The sequence below is a fragment of the Oncorhynchus clarkii genome, chromosome 1 (assembly GCF_045791955.1).
Source record: "Oncorhynchus clarkii lewisi isolate Uvic-CL-2024 chromosome 1, UVic_Ocla_1.0, whole genome shotgun sequence".
NCBI lineage: Eukaryota > Metazoa > Chordata > Actinopteri > Salmoniformes > Salmonidae > Oncorhynchus > Oncorhynchus clarkii.
The window spans coordinates 74907224-74924656 of NC_092147.1; the positions used below are offsets into that span (position 1 = coordinate 74907224).

General features: G+C 42.9%; 1 protein-coding gene across 1 annotated transcript in view; it reads left to right on the forward strand.

The window, feature by feature from the left end:
• LOC139412191 (ryanodine receptor 2-like) overlaps window positions 1-17433 on the forward strand; it is a 98107-nt gene that overhangs the window by 72362 nt on the left and 8312 nt on the right. Inside the window, 20 exon segments of the mRNA XM_071159010.1 lie at window positions 542-615; window positions 790-870; window positions 980-1068; window positions 1214-1342; window positions 1657-1761; window positions 1930-2011; window positions 2111-3441; window positions 3670-3737; window positions 3940-4072; window positions 4196-4294; window positions 4398-4622; window positions 5128-5258; window positions 5567-5609; window positions 5803-5939; window positions 7996-8056; window positions 8242-8388; window positions 8484-8618; window positions 10709-10865; window positions 11070-11134; window positions 15147-15247. Coding sequence (XP_071015111.1) covers window positions 542-615; window positions 790-870; window positions 980-1068; window positions 1214-1342; window positions 1657-1761; window positions 1930-2011; window positions 2111-3441; window positions 3670-3737; window positions 3940-4072; window positions 4196-4294; window positions 4398-4622; window positions 5128-5258; window positions 5567-5609; window positions 5803-5939; window positions 7996-8056; window positions 8242-8388; window positions 8484-8618; window positions 10709-10865; window positions 11070-11134; window positions 15147-15247 — 3393 coding nt within the window.

Genomic DNA, 17433 nt, shown 5'->3' on the forward strand with positions numbered 1-17433 from the left:
CAGTCACTCAATTAGCCATGTCAGCTAACAATTCTTTTGTTTGATTGGTTGTTAGTCTTGTCAGTTATCTAAATTTGTAGTAATCAAGGACGAAAACTGACCGGGCACACAGTGCACATGCCCAGGGGCCCTGACCTCCAGGTGGCCCCCATTGATTTGGTTAGTCATTCTCATTGAGATATCATATTAACATGGCATAAGTCATAGCGAAATGTGTAGAATTGCAACAAAAAATCCTCTTCCCCTGTGGATTGTTTTTTTAAAATTGCATGAAATGTGTTGTAAAATTGCAAAATGTTCTCTCCGCCCCATGGCAAAATGTGTAGAACTGAAGCAAATGAGCATAAAATGTTGGTTGGCCACTAAAATGTTTTGCCGCAAGGTGTGGGACCCACAAAAGGCTAGGGCTGGCCCTGTGTACATGGTAACATAATCCTCAATATCATCTGTCACAGAGGCTATACTTGGTGAACATGACAGGACTCACATGCAGGGACTGCTCTCATCCTCTTTACGTCTTTTGTTGTCTTTTCTGACTCAGTGTGCTGGATTTGAATGCGTTTGAGAGGCAGAACAAAGCCGAAGGATTAGGGATGGTCATCGAGGAGAGCTCAGGTACATTATGGAAATGAAAAATCCACTGACCGCTAAGATCTGACTGCTGAAGTGAGTTAAGATTGAATGTAAAGAACCTTGGCTCTGATACGTACTCATGACCTGTCATTCTGTACATATCTATTTTCTTTCTCTCTCTCTCGCTCCCTCGCTCTCTCGCTCTCTCTCTCTCAGGGGAGAAGGTTATGCCTGACGAGAAGTTGACCTGTGATCTTTTTCGCTTCCTACAGCTCCTCTGTGAAGGACACAACTCAGGTCCTCACCCTTAACCGTTTTAACCACAGTGCACTTCTCTCTGTGTGTTATGGCAGAGTTGTGTTATTGGGCTGTTAAAAACTGATTACGATTGCAAATTGTCCCATAGATTTTCAGAATTATTTGAGAACACAAACAGGAAACAACACGACTGTGAACATCATTATATCCACTGTGGACTACCTTCTCAGATTGCAGGTTAACAATTTGATCTACGAGACATTATCTGTATGATACATTTTGATTGATTTGGCCTGTAACCTGATTCAATATAATTTACAAGCCTTTTAAATATTTTGGTACTATCATGATTTGAATCTCCTTCCTACTAATATGTCTCCAGGAGTCGATAAGTGATTTCTACTGGTATTACTCTGGGAAGGATGTGATTGACGAACATGGCCAACGTAACTTCTCCAAGGCCATCAATGTGGCCAAACAGGTCTTCAACTCTCTCACAGAGTACATCCAGGTTGGTTGAGCCCAAGGTGCTGATTCATCCCACTGGGCACACACTGTTGAATCAACATTGTTTTCAACGTCATTTCAAGGAAATTACGTTGAACCAATGTGGAATAGACGTTGAATTGACATCTCTGCCCAGTGGGATGGGTGTAATTTTCTCCACTGAGAGGGTGACCCATTTCAAATGGTATTTCATGTATTTAAAGGTTGTGAATGTTGTTATTTGTGTTCTTACAGTATGTGTGTTTGTCTCAGTTCTGGCTATTGACAGTTTACCCAGCTGGGAAGCTAACTGGCTCATTGTATTACTATCCTCTCCAGGGGCCGTGTACTGGTAACCAGCAGAGTCTGGCCCACAGTCGCCTATGGGATGCAGTGGTGGGCTTTCTCCATGTCTTTGCTCACATGCAGATGAAGCTGTCTCAGGTCAGTGTAGTGTAGAACTCAAGAGGTGGAGGACCAGGGTCAAGTAAAGAATGCGTGTAGAGCTTAACAAGCTTTCCCTTTTTCCCAATGGGCCGTTTCTTTGTTTAGGTTTTACACTTAATCAAACTAGTTGTTACATGGTTTGTTTTGTTGTTTTGTCATTTATAGGATTCCAGCCAAATTGAACTTCTGAAAGAATTGATGGATTTGCAAAAGGACATGGTTGTTATGTTGTTGTCCATGTTAGAAGGTAAGATTCAAACTAGTTGAGTTGTTTACATGGTGAATATATTTGTGAATTGCAATAGACAAAGCTAAACTTGTGAACTCATCTCACTTTCTTCTCTAGGTAATGTGGTAAATGGAACAATTGGCAAGCAGATGGTGGACATGTTGGTGGAATCATCTAGCAATGTTGAGATGATCCTAAAGTTTTTCGACATGTTCCTCAAACTCAAAGACCTGACATCCTCTGACGCATTCAAAGAGTATGATCACGACGGCGAAGGTCGCATCTCCAAAAAGGACTTCCAGAAGGCCATGGAGGCCTACAAGCGCTACTCTCAATCCGAGACCCAGTTCCTCCTCTCCTGCACGGAGACGGATGAAAACGAGCTCCTGGATTATGAGGCCTTCGTGGATCGCTTCCACGAGCCAGCCAAAGACATTGGCTTCAACATTGCTGTTCTCCTAACCAACCTGTCTGAGCACATGCCTCACGATTCACGTCTTGGTACCTTTCTGCAGCTTGCAGAGTGTGTTCTGAGCTACTTCCAGCCCTACCTGGGCCGTATTGAGATCCTTGGCAGTGGCAAGCGCATCGAGAGGGTCTACTTTGAGATCAGCGAGTCCAGCCGCACGCAGTGGGAGAAGCCTCAGGTCAAAGAGTCCAAGAGACAATTCATATTTGACGTGGTCAATCAGGGCGACGGGAAAGAGAAGATGGAGATGTTTGTCAACTTCTGCGAAGACACCATCTTTGAGATGCAGCTGGCTGCCCAGATATCAGGGACAGACACTGGGGAGAGGGCCGCAGGCAAAGAGGCTGAAGAAGAGGAAGAAAAAGACAGGGGGAAGAATGACGAGGAGGAGTTGGAAAGATCCAAAATGGGATTTTTCTCCATGTCTACAATTTGGCTCATCGTCTTCGCTCTACCCTATGGCTTGATGATGCTGATGTCTATGCTCTCTGTGAAAGACCTGAAGAAGCATATTAAGAAGACAACTCTGAGAGATTTAGTCATGGTATTTGCTTCTTTCTTCCAGGCCATGATCATGGGTCTGGTCCACTTTGTCTGTTCTGTGGTTCGCTTCTTCTTATATGTACTGTATATTGTTTTTGTAAGTGGAGGACTCATAGAGGGGGCCAAGAAGATAAGGGTGTTCGACCTTTTTGGAGGCATCCTTGACCCCACACTCGATGAGGTTACAGGGGGGTCAGGGGGTTACAGGGAGAGGAGATACAGCACAAGGTCCTCCCGGGACGAGCTGAGGGGGATAGGCCAGTCAACAGTTTCCTCCAGTGACACCAATGTCCTGTCAGACATTTTCGGTCTGCGAGTGAGGAGAGAAGGAGGTCAATACAGACTAATGACTCATGACTTAACAGCCAGTCTGACTGACCTGTTCAACACAGCCACTGGCCAACAATCCCCTGCTGAGCCCAATGGGAAACAACAGGTATTATTGCAGATTTTTGTGACTTGTCCTTCGTGAGCTAGATATGGCATGCTTGGTTTGTTGGTGCCGGAGAACCATGCTGTATTTATTCCATAAAATCTTTCCCTTCAACATTTTGCTCAGTTTAGGTCGAAACCTGTTGACAGTTTGTCCAAACACTATTGTGTGATCGAGGTTAGTAATGTACTCTTGGGTCATGTTTAATGCATATCCTATTAATGGCTTCAGGTTGAAGGTGGCAGAGAAGGAGATAGTAAAGAAGGAGAAGACAAAGAGTCTGAGTTGGAGAAAGCAGAGTGAGTATTTTTCAAATTCACCTTTAAAGACCGGATTACATTCTGACTGTAATCCAGCCTCAGAATAACTTCAGGCAAATTAAAACTAAGAAAATGATTGAATATTTTGTTGTGTTAGCATCATTTGTTTCCATCACAGGATGGAAACAAATAAATATAAAACAGTTTAGGTTTGAGCTGAAGTTTAAAACTGACTTTGCAGAAGGGAAGATTCTGAGAAGAAGGAGGCGAAGGCTAAACGGAGAGTTAGGATATGCTCCAGCAAACCTGAGGAGACAGAGCCTAAGGAATCAGCCTTCTGGGAAATGATAACCACTCACCAGAAGAGACTGTTGGTTAGAAACTCTCTATCACACATATATACACACACACACATACACAGACACAGATACACACACAAACAGACACACACAAGTATTTTCTCCCTCCTCTGAATTTGACCATATCTCATTTCTCAGAATTACTTTGCGAGGAATTTCTACAACATGCGGATGCTGGCTTTGTTTGTTGCTTTCTCTATCAACTTCATTCTCCTTTTCTACAAGGTGAGTTACTGTGTGACTGCCAGTGTAAATATTTAAATTGACATTTTCGGGCTGGTCTGTGAAATTGAATGACAGTCTCACTGTCCTTAACTTTCTCATTGCTACTGTGTCCCAGGTGTCATCATCTTCTGTAAGTGAGGAAGAGGAGAAGGTGGCAGTGCTATACGACAGCTCAGGGGACCTGGATGAAGAAGGCCCCTTGGTCAATGACAACACCTCAGGCAGTATGCAGTTTGTCCTGGAGGAGAGCACTGGTTACATGGAGCCCTCTCTCCGCTTCCTGTCCATCGCTCACACCCTCATCTCTTTCTGCTGTATCATTGGCTACTACTGCTTGAAGGTACAACAGCTCACAGGGAACAGACAGCCAATCAGTCCTCTGTGACAGTGCACACCAATGAGTGTTGCGTCAATCTACATTACATCATATTCTGTCTTTAGTTTATAGTAGCTAGTAATTAGATGAGGACTACACATCTTTGGTTTTCCAGCACCAACTACACTCTTAGAAAAAAAGTTTTCCAAAGGTTTTTTTTGGCTGTCCCCATAAGAGAACACTTTTTGGTTGCAGGTAGACCCCTTTTGGGTTCCGTGTAGAACCTTTTCTACAGAGGATTCGACCTGGAATCCAAAAGGGTTTTCCTATGGGGAACGTTTTGGTTCCAGGTAGAAAAAAAGGGTTCTCCTGTGGGGTCAGCCGAGGTACCCTTTAAGGTTCTAGATAGCATATATTTTCTAAGAGTGTAAGGAGAAAATGTAGTGCATTTTAAATGTGAGCTTTAAAGTAATAGTGTTTTTTCTACTTACTGTATCACTTTGTTGTTTGTGATTGGCTGCTACTGTAGGTCCCGCTGGTTATTTTTAAGCGGGAGAAAGACGTGTCGAGGAAGATGGAGTTTGACGGCCTCTATGTCACTGAGCAGCCACCTGATGAGGACATCAAAGGCCAATGGGACAGGCTTGTCATCACCACACAGTCAGTCCTCTCATAGGGCCTTTATAGCTGCTTAATAAACCCTGTCTATCGGCTAACAAGACATGGTTTAACTACAACACTCTAAAGTCCTACATTCATCTGATCTACAGTTCCGTGTAGTTCAGTGAGGGGCAGGCTGAATTCTGGAATGACATACAGAACCAGTTTGTCAGTGCATCACTGTGCATGCGCAGATCTCTCTCATAGACACTCATAGACCATTACAACTTTTACTGTAGAACTCTTTGATTTATTCTACAAAACAATAAGTTGTGTTTTATGATTCTCGATTATGTTTTTTGTTTCAGATCATTTCCCAGTAATTACTGGGATAAATTTGTGAAAAGGAAGGTAGGTACTGTAGCCCTATTCACCTCACATGATTCTCTGTGTATAGTTGCGTCAGCGTCTACACATATATCACAGCACAGTCTAGTGTAATAAAAAGAGACTGGAGATCTATGAACCATGTAATGGCTTAAGCAATTATGCTCTCTCCATAGCATTGTCGTTAAAGTCAATCACCCTCAACCTTTCTCTTCAGGTGATGGACAAGTATGGGAAGTTTTATGGTTGTGACCGCATCAGTGAGCTGCTGGGGCTGGATAAGGCTGCTCTCGACTTCAGCTCCGAGGGACAAGAGAGGAGAAGGCCCAGGAGAGAGGGAGCCTGGACTGCTCTGTGAGTGGATATGTGTGATCCCTTAAATCCATGTACTGTTTACTGTACTATACTGTTCTGTACTGTACATACCTTCTGTGTGAGGCTAGAGTCTAGGTCTATCAGTCACTAACTTACATCGCTGAACTAAGTCGGCTGTAGCCACACCCTTCACTAGCCAGGAATAGATAGACGTGTTGGTTGTTTAGCATCAAAACCGACGCGTGCATAATTGTGGGGCAATTATGGCTTAGATAGTTGACAACATGTAAACTATATTTCGTCTCCAATGTTTATTGAAAACATACATTTGCACAATGAGCACTTGTCTCTCAGATACATTGTTTCAGTTGTTGGTTAGCTAGCTAGCAAATTTTTTGCCATATTAGCATAGATGTGATATGAGTCAAAATGTCTCCAAACAAGACATGGTATCAATAAGAACATAAAACTATCTGAAACGAGCCACCTATGATTCCCCACATGGCAGCTTCTTGTCGTTGTTGCTAGCTATCTGACCGTTCAGAATCATAACACTACACGGACTTCTGCCTCAACAATGCGCACCCATCATTTTCGTGACATTGCCAGCCAACCCATCTATAGAATCCCCACAAATGTTTGTCTCTAAACTAAATAGAATATGTAATTGTTATTCTAGATACGCTTTAAGGATATTTGGCTATTGTTATCCACCTCATGACTTAAACGACGGACACTTTACAAAGAAAACATGACCTTGTATTCAGCAGCACTTTGAGCATTATCGGCTAAAGCGACAGCACTGATGTCAGGCGTGGGTGTGTCTGTGTGTTATCACTTACTTGAAGAAATGAGAATAAAACAGAATATGTAGTACTTTACATTCTGAAGTGTCTTGACAGAAGGTGGCAGTAATGTGCAGTTTGAATATGGTTGTATTGCAATAATCCAATGTGTTTTGTAAATGGTAATGACAAATTATAAAACAGGACGTGTGAGTCCTTTTGGTTACATATCTGAGTAATATGTGATTATTCAAACTCAAGGAGTTCTATGTAAGGAGTTAAGTACAATATACAGGTAACTGCCTAAATAAAAGAAACACCAACATAAACGAGCCGCCAGAACAGCTTCAATGCACCTTGGCATAGATTCTACAAGTGTCTGGAACTCTATTGGAGGCATGCGACACCATTATTTCACGAGAAATTCCATAATTTGGTGTTTTGTTGATGGTGATGAAGAACACCGTCTCACGCGACACTCCAGAATCTCCCAAAAGTATTAAATTGGGTTGCGATCTGGTGACTGAGACATACATACACACACCCTTTAAACCCCCTATGCTCCTTTGAGACCCCTCAGATCTCTTCTAGCCATGGTAGCCAAAATAATGGGCAACTGGGTATTTTTATACATGGCCCTAAGCATGATGGGATGTTAATTGCTTCCTAGGTTCTGGCCTTTCTAGGTAGTTTTTCCTAGCCACCGTGCTTCTACACCTGCATTGCTTGCTGTTTGGGGTTTTAGGCTGGGTTTCTGTACAGCACTTTGATATATCAGCTGATGTAAGAAGGGCTATATAAATATTTGAATTGCTTAATTAACTCAGGAACAACACGTGTGGAAGCACCTGCTTTTAATATACTTTGTATCCCTCATTTACTCAAGTGTTCCTTTTATTATGGCAGTTACCCGCATGAAGAAAGCTAGTATGAGGGTTTGTGCTCAGGCTGGAATGAAAGGCGGCCGGTGCGTGGGAGAGAAAATATGTGTAGATATAATAAAGTACTCACTCTCAAAACCATGAAAAGGAATAAGGAGGCCGATATGCTTCGTTCCTTTTGAATTTTATATAGCACCTTGCACTCTCACTTTTTGTAGTATTTTGAGCATGAATTAAATCAGTGATATTATTTTTGCATTTCGGCCTCCTTGGGTTATTCCTTTTCATGGTTTTGAGAGTAAGTACTTTTTGAACTCTACAGTTACCTGTATGACTCTCTTATTTGTATTGAGGGTGTCCCCTTAAATTAAGAGACCAGACAGGGATGTATCCATGCCTAAGAAGACTGACTAGATATGTCTGTTTCAGATTAAACTCCATTGATGTCAAGTATCAGGTGTGGAAACTAGGAGTAGTGTTCACTGACAACGTAAGTAAAGCAGACGTTTACTTTATCGTCCTACTGTGTTGTATATATGATGATGACTCATCCTTACATATGTGTTTTAGTCATTGTTTTCCATAGATAATAATGTAGACCATATGATGATAGCTGCTATAGTGTCTGTGATGTACCCAAGCTGTCTTCCTGTCTTATCTCGTGTGTGTACACAGTCCTTCCTGTACCTGGCATGGTATATGACCATGTCTGTCCTGGGCCACTATAATAACTTCTTCTTCGCTGCTCACCTGTTGGATATTGCCATGGGCTTTAAGACCCTTAGAACCATCCTGACCTCTGTTACCCACAATGGCAAACAGGTACAGTATAGGCAACTATAAAACCCTGTTGCCGTGTGGGGTGGGGGGGGGGTTAGAGAATATTACATTTTCATAATACTGTATATGTTTGTCAGTTGGTCCTGACTTTGGGGCTGCTGGCAGTGGTGGTGTATCTCTACACCGTGGTGGCCTTCAACTTCTTCCGCAAGTTCTACAACAAGAGTGAAGATGGAGTAGCTCTGGACATGAAATGTGACGACATGCTCACTGTGAGTTCAGCACATGTAGTAGCACATGCATGCAGACACTGACACATAGTCTAAACTAGCCACGGAGTCTGAGAAGCCAAAGAGAAGGATTTCTGACAGTGATGCCCATAGTTGAGGTGAACATAGCCTTTGCCTTAATGCCCCTCTATATCCACCCTAGATTGATGGACACTTGGATTAAGATAACCCTCTCCAGCCTGAGCTGGGCTCTTTGTCTCACTGGGAATGAATTCTCCACTTTAATATGGTCTTGTCTGTTTTATTCCAATATGGATTTCACTGTCACTCACTCAGGACAGACAGACTTGTTATGCTTTAGAAATGCATTGCATTACAGTACAATACACCAGACTTGAAGGTTCACCAGTAATGTAAGTATGGCACGTATAAACACTGCTCAAAAAAATAAAGGGAACACTAAAATAACACTTCCTAGATCTGAATGAATGAAATATTCTTATTAAATACTTTTTTCTTTACATAGTTGAATGTGCTGACAACAAAATCACACAAAAATGATCAATGGAAATCAAATTTATCAACCCATGGAGGTCTGGATTTGGAGTCACAAAAAATTAAAGTGGAAAACCACACTACAGGCTGATCCAACTTTGATGTAATGTCCTTAAAACAAGTCAAAATGAGGCTCAGTAGTGTGTGTGGCCTCCACGTGCCTGTATGACCTCCCTACAACGCCTGGGCATGCTCCTGATGAGGTGGCGGATGGTCTCCCGAGGGATCTCCCAGACCTGGACTAAAGCATCCGCCAACTCCTGGACAGTCTGTGGTGCAACGTGGCGTTGGTGGATGGAGCAAGACATGATGTCCCAGATGTGCTCAATTGGATTCAGGTCTGGGGAACGGGCGGGCCAGTCCATATTATCAATGCCTTCCTCTTGCAGGAACTGCTGACACACTCCAGCCACATGAGGTCTTGCATTGTCTTGCATTATGAGGAACCCAGGGCCAACCGCACCAGCATATGGTCTCACAAGGAGTCTGAGGATCTCATCTCGGTACCTAATGGCAGTCAGGCTACCTCTGGTGAGCACATGGAGGGCTTTGCGGCCCCCCAAAGAAATGCCACCCTACACCATGACGGACCCACCGCCAAACCGGTCATGCTGGAGGATGTTGCAGGCAGCAGAACGTTCTCCACGGCGTCTCCAGACTCAGTCACGTCTGTCACGTGCTCAGTGTGAACCTGCTTTCATCTGTGAAGAGCACAGGGCGCCAGTGGCGAATTTGCCAATCTTGGTGTTCTCTGGCAAATGCCAAACGTCCTGCACGGTGTTGGGCTGTAAGCACAACCCCCACCTGTGGACGTCGGGCCCTCATACCACCCTCATGGAGTCTGTTTCTGACCGTTTGAGCAGACACATGCACATTTGTGGCTTACTGGAGGTCATTTTGCAGGGCTCTGGCAGTGCTCCTCCTGCTCCTCCTTGCACAAAGGCGGAGGTAGCAGTCCTGCTGCTGGGTTGTTGCCCTCCTAACCTACGGCCTCCTCCACGTCTCCTGATGTACTGGCCTGTCTCCTGGTAGCGCCTCCATGCTCTGGACACTACACTGACAGACACAGCAAACCTTCTTGCCACAGCTCGCATTGATGTGTCATCCTGGATGAGCTGCACTACCTGAGCCACTTGTGTGGGTTGTAGACTCCATCTCATGCTACCACTAGAGTGAAAGCACCGCCAGCATTCAAAAGTGACCAAAACATCAGCCAGGAAGCATAGGAACTGAGAAGTGGCCTGGTCACCACCTGCAGAACCGTTCCTTTATTGGGGGTGTCTTGCTAAATGCCTATAATTTCCACCTGTTGTCTATTCCATTCCAGTGTTGCTTCCTAAGTGGACAGTTTGATTTCACAGAAGTGTGATTGACTTGGAGTTACATTGTGTTGTTTAAGTGTTCCCTTTATTTTTTGGAGCAGTGTATGTACATGCATGCAATATCTCATCAACGACATGTTTAGTTAAAGAATTAGACTGCTCAACTCGTTCACAATAAGAGCTGTGAATGCCCCATGGACTACCCCAGCAATGTTATGTAGCAAAGTCAATTGGCTACTCCTCCTTGTTCTCCAGTGCTATATGTTCCACATGTATGTGGGTGTGAGAGCGGGGGGTGGCATCGGTGATGAGATTGAGGACCCGGCCGGGGACGAGTTTGAGGTGGTCAGGATCATCTTTGATATCACCTTCTTCTTCTTCGTCATCGTCATCCTCCTGGCCATCATTCAGGGTGAGAAAGAATGTAGACGCTACACACACACACATTCTTCTCTGTTATTCACCAGTGGGTCAGATAGATTTGTCAGTCTTTAAGAATAGAGCAATGCTAATGTATCTGTTTATCCCTCCAGTGTCTTAAAGTTCTCCTGTAACCTGTCAGTTAATCATGCACAAATACTTGTGACACCAACACTCAAGTCTGTGTTTCCTGTAGGTTTGATAATTGATGCCTTTGGGGAGCTCCGTGACCAGCAGGAGCAGGTGAAAGAGGACATGGAGGTGAGATAAGTTACGTGCTTTCTTTAAAACATTCACACACACCTATGTAATTATTTGAAGAACCTACCGCACCTGTAATTCTCTCTTTCAAACATTTCCTAAAACATTATCTGTAAAAGTGACTTATCAAAGGAAGTTAACCTTACCCTACCCTACCCTAGTGCACTTTTGGGTGCGGTAACAATATTGGTTTTGCCATATGTTATCTTGAGGTCAACTCTAATCAGTGTGTAAATTGATGAGACTGTGGCTCATGTTTTAAGCGGATTCAGAGAGTGTGGTCAGAGCATGTTATTCAATCAGTAGTCTTAATGAGGATACACTTATCTCTAATGAGATGGAGATAATTAGACCATGTTTTGAAAAAAAGTTGTAAATTGCATATGCAGATAACCTGGGCTGTGGTTTATCAGAAAATACATATTTGCACCCCTATACATCTTGAAATTGAAGGAGATGGGAACCTTTTAGAGACAACACTCAGATGCATGGGCACACACCACTTTAAGGAATAATGTGTTCTGAAAGTCGGAGAGTGTATTTGCTGCATAATAACTTGATCTTGTGAAATGCAAATGTGTTAATTTCATAATTTGATTACTAGGACTGTCAAATGAAGAAAATAAATGTAGTCAAGTCCCGTGTGGCTCAGACGGTACAGCATGGCACTTGCAACACCGGAGTTGTGGGTTCGATTCCCATGGGGGACCAGTACAAACCCAAAAAATATGAAACTGTATCCACTCACTACTACGTTGCTCTGGATAAGTGTGTCTCGTAAAATGTTAATTGTCAGATGTGCTGTGATTAATCGCGTTGTTGAGAAGCACACTTTAACCTCAATGTCAATTTGTTTTTACAATCGCATTGTAGATTTTAGGTAGAAACAGTGCCTTCAGAAAGTATTCAGACCCCTTGACTTTTTCCACATTTTGGTACGTTAGAGCCTTGTACTAAAATTGATTAAATCATTTTTTCCCCTCATCAATCTACAAACAATACCCCATAATGATAAAGCAAAAACAGTTTTTTATACATTTTTGTATTCAGACCCTTTACTCAGTATTTTATTGAAGCACCTTTGGCAGCAATTACAGCATCGAGTCTTCTTGGGTATGATGCTACAAGCTTGGCACATCTATATTTGGGGAGTATCTCCGATTCTTCTCTGCAGATCCTCTAAAGCTTTGTCAAGTTGGATGTACAGTGTCGCTGCACAGCTATTTTCAGATCTCTCCAGAGATGTTTGAACGGGTTCAAGTCCGGGCTGTGGCTGGGCCACTCAAGGACATTGAGACTTGTTCTGAAGCCACTCTTGCGTTGTCTTGGCTGTGTGCTTAGGGTTGTTGTCCTGTTGGAAGGTGAACCTTACCCCCCAGTCTGAGGTCCTGAACACTCTGGAGCAGGTTTTCATCAAGGATCTCTCTATACTTTGCTCCTTTCATCTCCCTCGATCCTGACTAGTCTCCCAGTCCTTGCCGCTGAAAAACATCCCCACAGCATGATGGTGCCACCACCATGCTTCATTGTAGGGATGGTGCCAGTTTTCCTCCAGACACAACTCATGGCATTCAGGCCAAAGAGTTCAATCTTGGTTTCATTAGAACAGAGAGTCTTTAGGTGACTTTTGGCAAACTTAAAACAGGCTGTCATGTGCCTTTTACTGAGGAGTGGCTTCCGTCTGGCCACTCTACCATAAAGGCCTGATTGGTGGAGTGCTGCAGTGATGGTTGTTCTTCTCGAGGGTTCTCCCATCTCCACAGAGGATTTCTAGAGCTCTGTCAGAGTGATACCTCCCTGACCAAGGCCCTTCTCACACGATTGCTCAGTTTGGCCGGTAGTTTACAGTCTAGCCAGACACCTAGGTACTTATAGATGTCCACATATTCTAGGTCGGAACCATCCAGGGTGGTGATGCTAGTCGGGCGTGCGGGTGCAGGCAGCGAACGGTTGAAAAGCATGCATTTGGTTTTACTAGCGTTTAAGAGCAGTTGGAGGCCACGGAAGGAGTGTTGTATGGCATTGAAGCTCGTTTGGAGGTTAGATAGCACAGTGTCCAAGGACGGGCCGGATGTATACAGAATGCTGTCGTCTGCAGCAAGAATTGCCCACAGCAAGAGCAACATCATTGATATATACAGAGAAAAGAGTCAGCCCGAGAATTGAACTCTGTGGCACCCCCATAGAGACTGCCAGAGGACCGGACAGCATGCTCGGTAAACCATCCATCTACAAGTCCATGCTAGGTAAAGCTCCGCCTTATCTCAGTTCACTGGTCACGATGGCAACACCCACCCGTAGCACGCGCTCCAGCAGGTGTATCTCACTGATCATCCCTAAAGCCAACACCTAATTTGGCCGCCTTTCGTTCCAGTTCTCTGCTGCCTGTGACTGGAACGAATTGCAAAAATTGCTGAAGTTGGAGACTTTTATCTCCCTCACCAACTTCAAACATCTGCTATCTGAGCAGCTAACTGATCGCTGCAGCTGTACATAGTCTATCGGTAAATAGCCCACCCAATTTACCTACCTCATCCCCATACTGTTTATATTTATTTACTTTTCTGCTCTTTTGCACACCAATATCTCTACCTGTACATGACCATCTGATCATTTATCACTCCAGTGTTAATCTGCAAAATTGTAATTATTCGCCTACCTCCTCATGCCTTTTGCACACAATGTATATAGACTCTCTTTTTTTCTACTGTGTTATTGACTTGTTAATTGTTTACTCCATGTGTAACTCTGTGTTGTCTGTTCACACTGCTATGCTTTATCTTGGCCAGGTCGCAGTTGCAAATGAGAACTTGTTCTCAACTAGCCTACCTGGTTAAATAAAGGTGGGAAAAAAATATATATATATATTTTCATACATTCTTTTCACATTTCCACAAATTTCAAAGTGTTTCCTTTGAAATGGTACCAAGAAAATGCATATCCTTGCTTCAGGGCCTGAGCTACAGGCAGTTAGATTTGGGTATGTCATTTTAGACAACATTTTAAAAATGGGGCGGATTCTTCTGGAAGGTTCTCCCGTCTCCACAGTGGAACTCGGCGGGCCAACGCCCTTCTCCCCTGATTGCTCAGTTTGGCCGGGTGGCCAGCTCTAGGAAGAGTCTTGGTGGTTCTAAACTTCTTCAACTTAAGAATGATGGAGGCCACTCTGTTCTTGGGGACCTTCAATGCTGCAGACATTTTTTGTACCCATCCCCAGATTGGTGCATCGACACAATCCTGTCTCGGAGCTCTACGGACAATTCCTTTGACTTCATGGCTTGGTTTTTGCTCTGACATGCACTTTCAACTGTGGAACCTTATATAGACAGGGGTGTGCCTTTCCAAATCATGTCCAATCAATTGAATTTACCACAGGTGGACTCCAATCCAGTTGTATAAACATCTCAAGGATGATCAATGGAAACAGGATGCGCCTGAGCTCAATTTTGAGTCTCATAGCAAAGGGTCTGAATACTTATGCATATAAGGTATTTCTGTTATGTATTTTTAATACATTTGCAAACATTTCTAAAAACCTGTTTTTGCTTTGTCGTTATTGGGTGTTGTATGTCGATTTAATTCAGATTTTTTTTGTATTTACTCCATTTTAGAATAAGGCTGCAATGTAACAAAATGTGGAAAAATACTCTGAATATTTTCCAAAGGCACTGCAGATTATGTATTTTGGATGTTTTCAGTGTATTTTCAATTATTTCAAAAAATTGTGCACTAAAATTACAAAAACGTTAACTCGAGTTAACTGATTAACAGCCCTAATGATTACCCAGTCTACAATGAATGACCTTTTACAATATTACAAATTACTTCTAGTATACAGTACGCATGAAAACAACTAAAGCAGAGTTAGAATTAGGGGAATGCATTCACTATCTTTAACACAATAAGTACTTGTCTTGTTGCTTGTCTCTTTATGTTATTCACATGGAACAATATGCATGTGCTATAAATGTGTTATGTAAATGTGAGATACCTCTCTCTTTATTCCCTGTAGACCAAGTGTTTCATCTGTGGAATCGGGAATGACTACTTGGACAATGTGCCCCATGGATTCGAAACACACACTCTGCAGGAACACAACCTGGCCAACTATCTGTGAGTTGATACCTGCGGTCTAGTTTCACTGATACAGTGCCTTGCGAAAGTATTCGCCCCCTTGAACTTTGCGACCTTTTGCCACATTTCAGGCTTCAAACATAAAGATATAAAACTGTATTGTTTTGTGAAGAATCAACAACAAGTGGGACACAATCTTGAAGTGGAACGACATTTATTGGATATTTCAAACTTTTTTAACAAATCAAAAACTGAAAAATTGGGCGTGCAAAATTATTCAGCCCCTTTACTTTCAGTGCAGCAAACTCTCTCCAGAAGTTCAGTGAGGATCTCTGAATGATCCAATGTTGACCTAAATGACTAATGATGATAAATACAATCCACCTGTGTGTAATCAAGTCTCCGTATAAATGCACCTGCACTGTGATAGTCTCAGAGGTCCGTTAAAAGCGCAGAGAGCATCATGAAGAACAGGGAACACACCAGGCAGGTCCGAGATACTGTTGTGAAGAAGTTTAAAGCCGGATTTGGATACAAAAAGATTTCCCAAGCTTTAAACATCCCAAGGAGCACTGTGCAAGCGATAATATTGAAATGGAATGAGTATCAGACCACTGCAAATCTACCAAGACCTGGCCGTCCCTCTAAACTTTCAGCTCATACAAGGAGAAGACTGATCAGAGATGCAGCCAAGAGGCCCATGATCACTCTGGATGAACTGCAGAGATCTACAGCTGAGGTGGGAGACTCTGTCCATAGGACAACAATTCGTATATTGCACAAATCTGGCCTTTATGGAAGAGTGGCATAAAAGAAAGCCATTTCTTAAAGATATCCATAAAAAGTGTTGTTTAACGTTTGCCACAAGCCACCTGGGAGACACACCAAACATGTGGAAGAAGGTGCTCTGGTCAGATGAAACCAAAATGGAACTTTTTGGCAACAATGCAAAACGTTATGTTTGGCGTAAAAGCAACACAGCTCATCACCCTTAAAACACCATCCCCACTGTCAAACATGGTGGTGGCAGCATCATGGTTTGGGCCTGCTTTTCTTCAGCAGGGACAGGGAAGATGGTTAAAATTGATGGGAAGATGGATGGAGCCAAATACAGGACCATTCTGGAAGAAAACCTGATGGGGTCTGCAAAAGACCTGAGACTGGGACGGAGATTTGTCTTCCAACAAGACAATGATCCAAAACATAAAGCAAAATCTACAATGGAATGGTTCAAAAATAAACATATCCAGGTGTTAGAATGGCCAAGTCAAAGTCCAGACCTGAATCCAATCGAGAATCTGTGGAAAGAACTGAAAACTGCTGTTCACAAATGCTCTCCATCCAACCTCACTGAGCTCGAGCTGTTTTGCAAGGAGGAATGGGAAAAAATGTCAGTCTCTCGATGTGCAAAACTGATAGAGACATACCCCAAGCGACTTACAGCTGTAATCGCAGCAAAAGGTGGCGCTACAAAGTATTAACTTAAGGGGGCTGAATAATTTTGCACGCCCAATTTTTCAGTTTTTGATCTGTTAAAAAAGTTTAAAATATCCAATAAATGTCGTTCCACTTCATGATTGTGTCCCACTTGTTGTTGATTCTTCACAAAAAAATACAGTTTTATATCTTTATGTTTGAAGCCTGAAATGTGGCAAAAGGTCGCAAAGTTCAAGGGGGCCGAATACTTTCGCAAGGCACTGTATGTAACACTTTACTTAAATAAACCTGCCATCTGTAGCGTCATGTGCCTGACGTCTAGGCTTTGGACTAACATGCTCGCAACACTGCCATCCCACAATCACAGGAATGACATGCCTGTCATACGATGATTGCTGACATATCATACTTCTGCCTTACACGACTTGTTAAGCAGAACATTTTCTTATAGTATTAAAAAAAAAAAACTTTTGTGTGAAATTAGGTAATTGCTTGTCATGTACTTCCATCAGATATTTTTACAGGTGTAATGTAGTTTTGTAGGCAGTAATATGACCATGATTAGGTATAGCCGTTTAAAAGATCTGATCTGTGATTAGTCAATGATTGAAGGAATCATTATCATGTCCACATTTGATTGCATCTCAATTCATGTCCAACAGGAAATGTACAGTGGGGCAAAAAAGTATTTAGTCAGCCACCAATTGTGCAAGTTCTCCCACTGAAAAAGATGAGAGGCCTGTAATTTTCATCATAGGTACACTTCAACTATGACAGACAAAATGAGA